Source organism: Parambassis ranga, chromosome 20 (genome assembly GCF_900634625.1).
Source record: "Parambassis ranga chromosome 20, fParRan2.1, whole genome shotgun sequence".
Lineage (NCBI taxonomy): Eukaryota > Metazoa > Chordata > Actinopteri > Ambassidae > Parambassis > Parambassis ranga.
In genome coordinates, this window is record NC_041040.1 from 14082856 (window position 1) to 14095166 (window position 12311).

The 12311-nt window shown below is 40.8% G+C and overlaps 1 protein-coding gene across 4 annotated transcripts; it reads left to right on the forward strand.

The window, feature by feature from the left end:
- Positions 1–3335: 3335 nt before the first annotated feature.
- On the forward strand, positions 3336–9029 carry adcyap1a (adenylate cyclase activating polypeptide 1a). Of its 4 annotated transcripts, XM_028432963.1 has the most exons (7): positions 3336–3592; positions 3773–3877; positions 4342–4467; positions 5043–5147; positions 6333–6467; positions 7035–7155; positions 8716–9029. In XM_028432963.1, the coding sequence occupies exons 2-7, from the start codon at positions 3780–3782 to the stop codon at positions 8722–8724; spliced, it is 594 nt and encodes a 197-aa protein (XP_028288764.1). In that variant the 5' UTR covers positions 3336–3592; positions 3773–3779; the 3' UTR covers positions 8725–9029. The 4 variants fall into 4 exon arrangements, with proteins under 4 accessions (XP_028288764.1, XP_028288762.1, XP_028288763.1 ...); XM_028432961.1 differs by having other exon boundaries at positions 7035–9029; XM_028432962.1 differs by having other exon boundaries at positions 3776–3877; positions 7035–9029.
- Positions 9030–12311: the final 3282 nt, after the last annotated feature.

Genomic DNA, 12311 nt, shown 5'->3' on the forward strand with positions numbered 1-12311 from the left:
TCAGAGGTAAGATTGATTAAAAGTCTTATTTAAAATGGACTTCCTGTAAAATGTTTGGTTTTAAACATGACTGGACTTCACAGTGTGTGAAGAAGACAAAGAGAGTCTATAGACATCTGTATGATATCTAACATTATTCTACTGGAACCCTCTTTCTGTCGCAGTGGGCTTCTCCCATGCATTATTGTGTTTACATGATTCATGATTTTACATGATGTGCCTGTAAACAGCTCATCCTGGTTTCAGATACACTGCATATAAATGCCTCATCCAGCAGCATGAATAATCCGGTTTCCTTGCAAAAGCAACATCCTGAAGATGATCACATGGACACTTGTGTATAAATGTGTATGTGAATGTAAAGTTGTTGAGTGTGATATCAGAGCCTTTAGAGTGTGTAATACTGTTGATGTTACCCGATCAGAATCACAGTTTCTTTGCCTGGCTTGTTTTATACTGATGTTTATCTGTCACAGTTCAGTAGGGGGCGCTCCTACACTGCCGTGTAGGCAAATGGAGGGTTTTATATCAGGAGAAGAAAATTATTTAACCTTTACCTGCTCACACTAATTTACTATAATAGAGTAAAACTGACAAACAAAGCAAATTGCCTGTGTCCCTCCTTGGTTGTTTTCCCCTTATGTTGCACTTTTCACTCTTGTCTCACCCAGTGCCTCAGTTAGCATACCCATCTTGCCACGGCCCACCTGTTACATGCACTACTACAACAAAACAACTCCTCTACACAAATGATAATTTACAGTTTTAATGAAAAAAGCATGTTAAAGATTTGCAGTCATGTTTCCAACAGTAACTTATAACCTATAGCTACAAAAACGAATTATTTTTTGTAAGCAGCTGCTTTTTGTTCCCATGAGGAAGCAAACAGATTTACATGACTGACACACACACACACATGTTCATGTTCTGTCACACCTTGTCTTCTGAGTGTTTTCTTTAAACACAGCATGTCAGTGCGGGCAGGTGCTATAAAAAGCTAACAGTGCTAAAATTAGAGTGAGTCATATGTTCTTCTACCATCCTGTCTGCTGTTATGATCACTCACAGAGCGATTTCCAAGCAAAAGATATAAAACAGTGTGAACTCAAGGAAGCTGCTGTTTGCAGACACATCTGAACAAACAGATTTTTTTTATTGTGTTTTGCTTTGTCATGTCAGTGATGAGTTACTGGAAGGTGCCACCATTAACACTTCAGTGTGTTCAGTTCCAGAAAGACCTGATTTTATCCTACTTCAAACATGAGATAAAAATACAATAAATAAAGAAATGTTTTCGAAACAGTTATTAGCAGGTTTTCTTTTTACAGGAAATTGTTTTGAGGACTCAGAAGCACAGTGTCTTTATCCCAGTGCCTGACTTTAAAAGTTTCTCTCCTCATGTACTATCCTTTCATTACCACTGGGGGGCAGTGCTCACTCAGAGCAGTGAAGGGCTCAGCTTCCTCTCTCTACATTTTATGAATTCAGTGAGTGCAGCGTGTCTTTGCGCTAAGCAAACCATCACATGACGTCAGAGAGCGCAGAGGATCGAATGGTCTGAATCACCCACTAAAGATTCCACACATGTTCCTGATACCTGAGTGCAAAAAGGACAGGGCTTAATGAAGAGTGTCTGCACCGTAAACACCGAGGTGAAAGGAAAAGTGAAACATTGTCATGTTTTAGATGAAACTGAATCTGAATTACAGATTCTGATGAGACCTGGATTTTGTCCTGACTTGTGATCTTGTGGTCTTTGGAAGGAGCCAGACCCTCAGTTTGAAAACCATCCCACATAATGAAGCTCCTGACTGACCAGCACCAGCACATTGATGTATTAACAGTAGTGTGGTCAGTCTGCAGTGGTGCTGAGGTTGAAATGCTGGACTTTTAGTCGATCTGGATGTCGGTGAGCACAGGGTTGGTGGTTCAACACCTGCTCCATGTGCTGAAGCGTCCTTGAGCAAGCTCTGAAGTTGCTCCTAATAGAAGGTGAATGCTTTGAGTGTGTGTAATTTAAAGAGAAAAAGGACGTGTATATGCTGAATTGAGCAAGTGACTGACTTTGACCTCTGACCCTGGCCAAGCTGCAGGTGCTGTGAAATATTACTAAGCAACAGACGATGATAGAGACCACAGATTCTGACTCATTCATATTCAACTTTTTCGCTCCCAGTTCTTTGCTGGACTAATCTCAGATTTGAGGATTTTTAAAAGACTTCATTTTCAAAACTTTATTGTTTTTGAATGTTTCTTCCTTCAAAGTCTGACTTTTTTTCTGAGATTTCTGATTACAAAAGGTCAGAACCAAAGTTAAAGCTGCAAGCAGCGTTACGGGGCCTTCGCACAACTGGCCTCGCACAGTCTCCTCCCCTATATTTCCAGAGACTTACACCAAAAACAAGAGACATCCTCTTCGCTTCAGGTAGGTGGCGCTATGAGTGATCATCATATTCTCATCAGTCCTGTAAGATTTCGTCCACATTGGATGAAGTATGTTGGTGGTACTGCAAACATACAGTAACTTCCTGTGTAATGGCGAAGGCTCAACTTTGCGAGTTTTAGAATGCATCTATTCAATATGGCGTCACGAGTGGACACAGTGAATTTCAGATGAATTGGATGAAGTATGTGGGGCGTGAAAACTTTTGTAGGAGGGTCAGACATCGCGAAAATGACTACAAAATTCAAAATGGCTGCCTCAGATACATCTCTGTTCCTCATGACAGTATACATCTACATATATCAATATGATGATATGGTAGTATGACCAAAGGTCTGTAAGATTTTATGTAACGCCAGTCCTTCAACAAACTCAGCTTTATCTTCTGAGCCATACTTATATAACTGGTGGTGTAAGTGATGAGTCTGATCTCTGACATTAGCAGGAAATAAAACCAGGAAATGAAAATAATTATTGGCAACTGCAGCCTCTGAGACATCTATTAACTGCATTAGTGAGAGAAACTTCTTCTGGAAGAAACCCTGACAGTCATTCATCAGCGCGGGACAGCTGCAGCGCACATTTCAGCACCGGACAGCTCCCCCCGGGCCCCAGAGGACCCACCACGTGATCTATTTATGGCGTGACGTCAAATGTTGACATTAATTCACGCCTTAATTAATGATCATGTTTGAATTCAAGATCCATTCCTTTTTATGACTTGGCTCGGGGTCTTTCATTGACGCGGAAGAAGGATGCTTTCCAATGGGACGGGGGGCGATGACGCAGCCGCCCACCTCCCCTCTCCACTCCCCCCTCACCCACCCCTTACCTACGTGACAAGTGAAAAAGGCATGCCTTTCGGAATTATGGATAAAAAAGCAAAGGGAGCTAAGTTCACAGGACGCAGGAAAGTTTTCCGCAGCCACATGTGTTTGCGCTCTTCATTCCGCCAATGACCGAGTACACGTAGAAAATCCCCGAGAACTGAGCTGTGGAGGGCTGCACACTCGGAGCAAGCACAAAGGACACTGAAGAGGAGCTTCACTGAGGACACAGAGGAAGAAGAGAGGAAGAGGGAGAGAGAGAGACTGAGATCCTATCTCACTCTCCCAGTTGAGGTCTTCAGCGGATCGCGTCTCGCCACTGGTAAGAAGAGACACCTTTGGGGGGGTTTTACGCTGCGTAAAAGTGTGGAGAGTTTGGTGGAAAAGTCAGGTGTGGCTGTCGCTCATGGAAAGTCACAGGTGTGGTGTGAAAGTGGCTTAAATATCAGGAGAAAAACAAATGTTCCTTCACTTACTTGAATTCGTTCTGTTTCTTTTTCAGCAGGACAATGTCTAGTAAAGCGACTTTAGCATTACTCATCTATGGAATCATAATGCATTACAGCGTCCTCTGCTCACCTGTGGGGCTTAGCTTTCCAAGTGTTAGGTATGTACACTCTTACCTGTGTTTTTGAATATCACTTTTTTTTGGTGCAGTATTGCTGCTTTAAATGTTTTTAAATGCTGACAGCAGTCAGCAGGGATAAACACCACATCTGCTTTACAGTTAGTTGTTGTCTGTGCGTATAATAGTCTATCGAATTACTGAACAAACCGCATCTGACAGCCAATCCATAGGGCTGAGGAACATTCACCAGGGAGCGGCGGTAATGTAATTTAGGCTACTGTGGCAGTGAAGTCTCAATCTGATCTGCAGCCATTATACATCTATCAATTTATGTGATTACATAATTAGTGGTTAAAGGTTTCAAAGTTATTGGCAAGATGTCTGGATAGTTTTAACGCGTAAAAAGTGTCACGCTGGTGTCCTTTCTCCCTGGACTCCTGTCTCTGAGACTGAATTTTATTTGTATGTGCAGAAAATAAACGTATATCTTGTATTTTGTTCAGTGAGGTTTATGATGAGGATGGAAACTCCTTACCCTCCCTGGATTACGACAGAGACGAAGTGGATGTGAGAAGCGCTCCGTCTGCCGCTGACGACCTCTACACTCTGTACTATCCACCGGAGAAAAGGTGATTATCATGTGGAAACTTTACCTTTGCTGAAAACATCCATCTCATTGCTGTTGTCCGATCCCTGTCTAAATGTTGTACGTTTTGTGTGAATCAAAGTATTGTCGTAATTTTGTAACACAAAAATGTGTTTTTATTAATTATTATTTTTTGTTACGTTTTTTAATGAGTCCTGTCACTTTTCAGCTTTATTTCCAGGGGAGCATTTTTTATAAGAATGGATCAACAAAATTTGCAAGAGAAAGAAAAATAATATCTAGCTGCGCTTAAAATCACGTTTCTATAATAAATATTCAGCAAAGTTTCACCTAAGGCAGAATAACGTGGGGAAATAATACAGCAAACCCCCTTTCACACATTATCTATCTATCTATCTATCTATCTATCTATCTATCTATCTATCTATCTATCTATCTATCTATCTATCTATCTATCTATCTATTTACTAAAAACTATCAAATAATCAAGTTCTATTCGAAACAAAAGCCGATTTTCAGCGTCATATATTCTGAAAGTGTTGCCTGTTGCGCTGGGTGTGTTTGGTGATTTTACTGTGTGGCTATCTATCATCCCAGAACGGAAAGGCATGCAGACGGCATGTTTAATAAAGCCTACAGGAAAGCGCTGGGTCAGTTATCAGCAAGGAAATACCTTCATTCTCTGATGGCAAAACGTGTAGGGTAAGAACACCTTCTTGGTTGTCACCTATTCTTTAACGTCCTGTGTATGTGTTTGTGTGTGTTTTGTTTCTTTCGGACTGCTCCTTTAAAAGCTCATAATTCACGCTGTTATACGTGCTGTATATGTTTCCATTATCCTCCCGAATCTGCCCTCTGAATCAGCCTTTTATTAAAGCTATAAACTCGTCAGGGAGACGTAAGAAGTGACTGATTCTGGAGGTGTCTTTCTTGTGCAGCACAGCACAGAGGGAAGAATTAACAGGTTCAGGTTTTAAATTCATTTCCTTATGAATAATTTATAGGGCTGAGTCCCAGGAGTGGTTCCGCAATGGAAAGAGGTGGGGTTGTACTGTAGCTGTAGGAGAAGGCCATCTTATAACATGCACGCCATATTGTTCTGTTGAAAATTAAAGGGATAGTTCACCCCAAAGGCAAACGTTCATATTTTGCTTGTGACCTACAGTGCTTTCTATCCATCATGGTTATTTTGATATGAGTTGCAGAGTCTTGGAGACATCACCTCTAGAGGTAACTGCCTTCCCCCATTATAATGTAGCAAGATGGCAGCAAGATGTCCCAGAATGGATAATCATCCAGGAACTATTTTCTACCAAATTACACCTAGCAGCCATATCTTTGCCTACCACCGACTGGTTCTTTTGACAGCATGACTGGATATAAATACTGCTGGCGTCTTCAGCTGAGCCCTAACATTTGTTATGGTTAGATTGCCACCTCCTTTCTACAAAGTGATGTGGTTGCCAGGCGTACTTATTTGATTTTGAGGTAAACTGTCCCTTTAATCTTTAGCTAACCCAGTGATAGTTCGGTGTGATGAGCCTGCCTTTAAAACTAAAATAATTACAAAAATTTGAAAATCTGATTTTGGGGTGTGTTGTCCCTTTAAGTACATAAGGAACACGAGCATGCCTTCAAATTAAAAGCTTGTCTGAGATCATATAGCAAAGACCTTTTGTGCTAAAGGGAGATACAGATCACACTGTCCTGAACAAAATGGGGACTGATTATCTATCCCTTTAAGATGGTGGCTCTTCTTCACCTTCACAGGCTGTATGGTCATGTGAATGCACATGCACTGAATCCGTGTGATGGTAGTGAGACATGGCTCTCTCTCTCTCTCTCTCTCTCTCTCTCTCTGTCCCTCTCTCTCCCTCTCACCCACAGTGGGGGTAAAGCAGTGGATGACAGCTCGGAGCTCCTGTCCAAGCGACACTCGGACGGCATCTTCACAGACAGCTACAGCCGCTACCGAAAGCAAATGGCAGTCAAGAAATACCTGGCGGCAGTCCTTGGGAAAAGGTATAGACAGAGAATTAGAAACAAAGGACGGCGGCTGGCTTATTTGTAGCATCCTCTTTCCCCTCTTTTCCTCTCCTTGATAAACAAAAACATATAAAAAAAAAACCTTAAGTGTGTGCAGCCCCATATGAAGTCAGATCTGACCAATCAGTGGATCGCTTTTTTGTGTTCTTATACATGTATTTATGTATGAAGTAAGCCATTAAAATGAATATTTTGATAATAATATTGTTTTTTATTTTATACTTAAAGCACTTGAGGACGCACATATCTACTTTGTGGACCAATTTTTTGTTCATTTAAAAAAAAAAGGAAGAAAAAATAGCCTCTATTTATGTATTCATTGATTTACTTTTTTTAGACTTATTTATTGAGGGGACACACAGTTGTTCGATGATAATGATGATGATGATGATGATGATGATGATGATACAGCCCTGTCTTTTAAACATTTAGCGCATAGACATGAATGTGAGGAAAATAAATAGTTTAAAAGACAATCAATGTATTGAATGCTGCTTTTTTGTAAAGTGACATTAAGAGATTAGTTGTCTTTATTCACAACAGCCTTGAAGACATAGGTTTTCACCATATCCTACAAGAGATAGACTTTGATGCCCTCCCGGACGGGGATGAGTTTGAGGCTTTTTTGGGAGACTGGCTGAAACAGTTCTCTCCCGAATTTCTGGTGAGTTTCAGACTCTTTCCTGAGGCCGTGTCCTTTGGAGGGACTTCTCATGTCCCTCCTTCCTTTTTTTTCCCTTCTCACCTTTAACACTCGTGTGATCTTGCTCCAAATACTCTTCTTCCACCTCATCTGTGCTCCCGTCTCTCTCTGGTGAGAGTCTCACACTAAATAGACTGAACGTGGAGAGACTTCATGTTACACATATCAAAACTGATTGATATGACAAAACAATCTGGGTTAGACCAGATGATTTTTTTAAAGGAAAAGTTCACCCCCCCCAAAAAATCAAACATTCATTTATTTCCCTGTAAATTTTTTTGTTGGTTTCTTCTTTACTTTAATATAATACGATACAATAACAATGTCTCTTTCCAAAAATAATGTCCACAGACCAATATCATGAAGGAACTATTTCATAGATACCAAACTACACGTGTCAAATGAAGAGGACTCCATCACTGTTTACATGCACATGCAGTGGCTGGGTGTAGTTTGGTAGAAAATAGTTCCTACATGCATCTTTCATTCTTCAGTAACCTGGATTTCTGGAAAGAGATATTGCTATTCCAGTTAAGTTTCTACTGTCCAACAACCATCTCCAGAACTATGTAAGCACTGTAGCACTGAAGGCCACAGGAGAAAATATGGATGTTTGATTTTGAGGTGTACTGTCCCTTTAAAAAAAAAAAAATCCCAAACCTGAGATGAGGACCAGAGTACTCTTGAGGTTCTTCTCGCCCTTTTTATCTTCCGCAAAGTGAGCTTACACCTTTCGACTCATGTAAAGTGCCAATCTTGTGTTCCTATCAACTGAATTCTCTGTGTGTTTGGAAACTTCTGCTCAAGTCTCTCCGCCCATATAATAAGTATCACTGGCATCTCCAGCACCATCAGGCAAATTAAAAAAAAAAACTAAAAAGAAAAAGAAAAGTAATGATACTTGTTACATGGTGAGTTATCCATCAGTTTGTTCTTTGTGAGAGAAGTAACAGTACGAGGCAGTTTTGTGTTTGAACCTTCTGGGTCTATTGTGCTTCCCTTTCCTGTCATGTGAACCGATGTACAAAACAAAAACTACAGTAGATTGCATGATTAAAGTAAATTGCACTAAAGCCACCACATCTGTGCAAACGACTCCAACTTAGATGGTTCTGCTTGCTTTCTGACTTCATACCTGTCATTTCTGGGTGTTGTTTTGTGTTCTTTTCTCCTCAGTGACATTTCTAAACAACCTGTTAAATGTTCTGATTTTGTAACCTACAGTTAAAATTGTACATGAAGAAAAAGCTGTGGAAAAAAAGTGGTTATTTTTAAAATATTTATCTGCAGTGAGGCCAGAAAGCTGCCAGTGTTTTGAATAGATTACAAACTAAATACATTAGGACCAAAATCAAGAAAAACCGAAATGTCAATCTAAATAAATCACAACACAAAAGTGCCCCAGTCTGCACACTTCTTCCCAGATTAGTTAGGGAGCGTTAGCTTTCAAGCAGCAGGCTGAAGTTCTTCGATCTATGTTGTACTGTATCAATCTTTCTTTAATTTTGCATTCCCCTCTAGGCTTTGTGACGCAGGAAGCAGTTTGCGGCTGTGGTGCCTTGCATCGACTTTAAAAATCGCCATGAATCACAGATGGCTATTTAGTGGCCCTACAATGCTGCACATCATCAGCTCACATTTCACCCCTCTGTTGTTGTTTTCTTTCATGTTTTGTGTTGCTCAGATGTTTGATAGGATCTTTAGTGCCATCCAGCTTAGACATCAAGTGCTCTCGCTTGCACTGCTTTTCTGTTGCACTTTGTTTTGTTTTCTTCTAGAGACGTTTTGTGAACGTAGACGGAAGGGATGAAACGTTATATGTATGATAATAAACAAAGCGCCAATAGCCTTACTTAAATTCAAATCCTTCAGAGATATATATATATATATATATTTAATGTGTGGAAAAGTGCATAATAGATTACTACTTCAAATGGCGATCTGCAAAGGGTCAAGTCAATAAATGTTTAAAAAAAAAGTGTTGTAAGATTTGTATGAATAAATTTTTGTAAACAAAAATTTTGTCTAATCTTTGAAGCCATTGATACCATTATAAAATGAAAATGTTCAATGAAAGCAGACCCTCCCTTCTCACAAACTGCATAAGGTTGGGATAACAGACATACGATCATTTCCTCCATCTGTGTGTGGGTACTATAATGTGTCGTAGTTGTGTAGATGTTACAAAATAAATCAGCATCAAATGGAAACTGGTCAAAATGAGACCACGCTTGTCCCCCCATTTTTCGTGGTGACTCAGTGGCTTTGGCAGAGGCAGAGTGACACCAGTTGGCCGGGTGTCTGCCTCCCCTCGGGACAGCATGAGTAAAGAGACGTGGGAGGGATCACCATGCCCGCGCCACACACTGCTTCGCTGCACTTTACACCTCTCCAGGATTTCAGCAGTCGCCACCACAGGCCGGCAGGACTGGTGGAACAGTTGGCTAGTCTCAACACTGCCACACACACTTCGTGCAAGCACAACAATGTGAAGGCACAGAGCTGGTGTGGACTAGTTTTAACTGCTCAGAGACCCGAGAATACACATAAAATAGAAGCTTACAGTACACCTGATAGAAAACAACAGCTTTATATTTTTAGAGTGCAGTACAGATGGACACTTGGTGTTAATCTAAATCCAGCAGATGCCATCTTGTCAGCATCTGAGTCTTCCGGTAGGTCCAAATATGGGCAATTAGGAGAGGCGGGCGCTCAGACAAACTGTGATGGCACCCCATCTGTCACTCAAACCAGCCACGCCCCTCAATTTTGCATGACATCATAATATAAACGTGAGCTGTGTAATTCTCTTTGACACCAGTCCAAGAACATACATACAAAATGTTCAAATTTCAAAGTTGTTTACTAAGGTATCACCCTGGTTCCAGATGGGACCAGTTTGTTTAATGTTGTAAAAGTGTTTAACGCTACAGGTGATCGGTTTCTGAACCTCACCACAGGACTAACTAAACAGTGAATGAAAACTGAAGTGAGGGAGAAGGACATGAAACAATAAGAATCCTGCAGTTGGACGTTAGATCGGCTACAAATCTTTGGCCTTGCTGGAGGAATATTGCAATCCACCACCCCCACATACATTTCCTAACTTTAACAGACTTTACTGGCTTCTACAGCAACCACACATCAGTAAATATTGTCTTTTGACCAATTGACCCATGCTTCATTTTGTTAAAAATTAAACTCTGGCTTTATTATTAATTAAACATTTCCTGCCATGTCAAGTCAAAACCTGCCATACACTCTGCATACACAATATCATTTTCTATGTAAATTAATAATCACTGCAATATGATAAAAAAAAGAAAGAGTCTGCCTCCCAGTGAGAGTCATACGCTGTGGGTGCAGTGAGTGACATTTACCACCGCTCAGCCTGTATCCCTCCACCCTGTTCTCTTCCACCACAAGTGACTCCTCTTTACACTTTTGTGTCAGTCTCAATTACAGGTAATGACCTTAAATAGATCCCCATATTTCATGGTATCTGATAATAGGTCACCAGAGAGCAGGACCTTTTCTAGCCATTGAAGGCTTGTCTGCACACCCCCGCGTTCACACCTGCCCTGTGCAGTGCCTGAAAATCTCTTTAAAGGGCTTCAATTACAATCACATCACTTGCGACTGTGAGCAGTGGTAGTTGCACATCGGCACGAACGGTTTGGGATGTTGGACTGAACAACCACACAAAGCATGTCTCTCTCCGCTCCCCTGTGTGTGTAATAACCCCCTCTCAGACATGAAGGCAGGGCTTTGATTTTGTGGCTGCGGCCTCGCCTCTCAGCAGACCGTACAAAGAGGATGATCAATGTGAGTGATCTGATTTCTTCGGCCCATGCCAGACCCTTTCTTAACCCCGCTAACCCAATCAGAGAGTGTTGCCAAGCAACCAGTCCCAGGAGGAAGTGTCGGGAGTGGATGGGGTGCCGGTGGCCTCCCTGAGTACCAAAAGATCACGGTGGATATATTTCACTCAAATGGCTTCGGTCACAGCTATGCTGTCTTGTACAGGAAGAAATGCCAAGTTGCAGGGAGGGGCTGATAAATAGGCTGTGAAACAGGAAAGGCTGAGAAATGTGTGGTGATTCACAAAAGTGCACAGACAGGCACACACAGCGTAACTAATGCTTTCACAAATTAATCACAGAGACAACAAACAAAGTCATGAAAAAATTCTGTTCAGGAAATAAATTGTATTGGGTGAAGTATCTGAAAGTCACTTAATGAAAATGCAAAGGAGGTTTTTGACAAAGCCAGATGTCTCATATGTTAAATTATAAAGTAAAGAATTGTACATGTTCTCATTGTCAAGATTTAACACATCATATATATTAATACATATAATAGGCCTAATCCTAAATCTGTTTCCTATTTGTGTTAAAGTCCTTTTTCAACCATGAGAGAGTTGTGTGTAAAACCCCAGAGCGCCAGGACAGTTAATATTCTGAGATTTAAAGACGCAAATTTGCATCCGTTTTTCCTGGTCATGGAATCATGTCGCGTTTCCAAGATGTTATGTTCATTGCATTCATGCACACGGCCACTTGTGGTCATATGTACATGCGAATTCTGCTTTTAGTGGCAGAACTCTTCACATCATACCAAAAAAGATACCAGAGAGGCTTGTTGCAGTGTGGAGCTTGCTTTGTAGCATTTTCAGTTTTACAACCCTAATCCAAGTAACTTTGGTATCTGAAGCTAATCAAACAGCAACTAATAATACAAGTAAAGTGCTTTGTCCAACACTGGTCATAAGTCATCTTCTCCTTGAAGCAAAATCTAACGCTTCACGTGGTAAAGTGATTGTCCCCTAACTGAAAGGTTTGCAGTTTGATCCCCAGGCCTGAGTGCAATTGTGTCCTTAGGCAAAAAAACCTGAATTTGCTCCCCGTGGTGTCTATGTGCTTGTGAATGAGTGAATGTGGATCAGTGTAGACTGCTTTTACTACCTTTAAACAAGTAGTAAAGCTCTATATTTAGTCCATTGCCACTTAATTTTTGTTTAGTTTATCAGTTGCCTTTAGATAAAATATTGTTCAACATTGTATTTATTTAGGTTTAATCTAACTTTAGTATTGACACAAATACTGTGTCTACTCTCT

Bases quoted from the DNA above. Each gene is read 5' to 3' on its own strand.
- adcyap1a (XM_028432961.1), top strand. From the start codon at position 3,780: ATGTCTAGTAAAGCGACTTTAGCATTACTCATCTATGGAATCATAATG. The intron at 3,878-4,341 runs GTATGTACACTC...TATTTTGTTCAG, and splicing joins CTTAGCTTTCCAAGTGTTAG to TGAGGTTTATGATGAGGATG. The intron at 6,468-7,034 runs GTATAGACAGAG...TATTCACAACAG, and splicing joins GCGGCAGTCCTTGGGAAAAG to CCTTGAAGACATAGGTTTTC.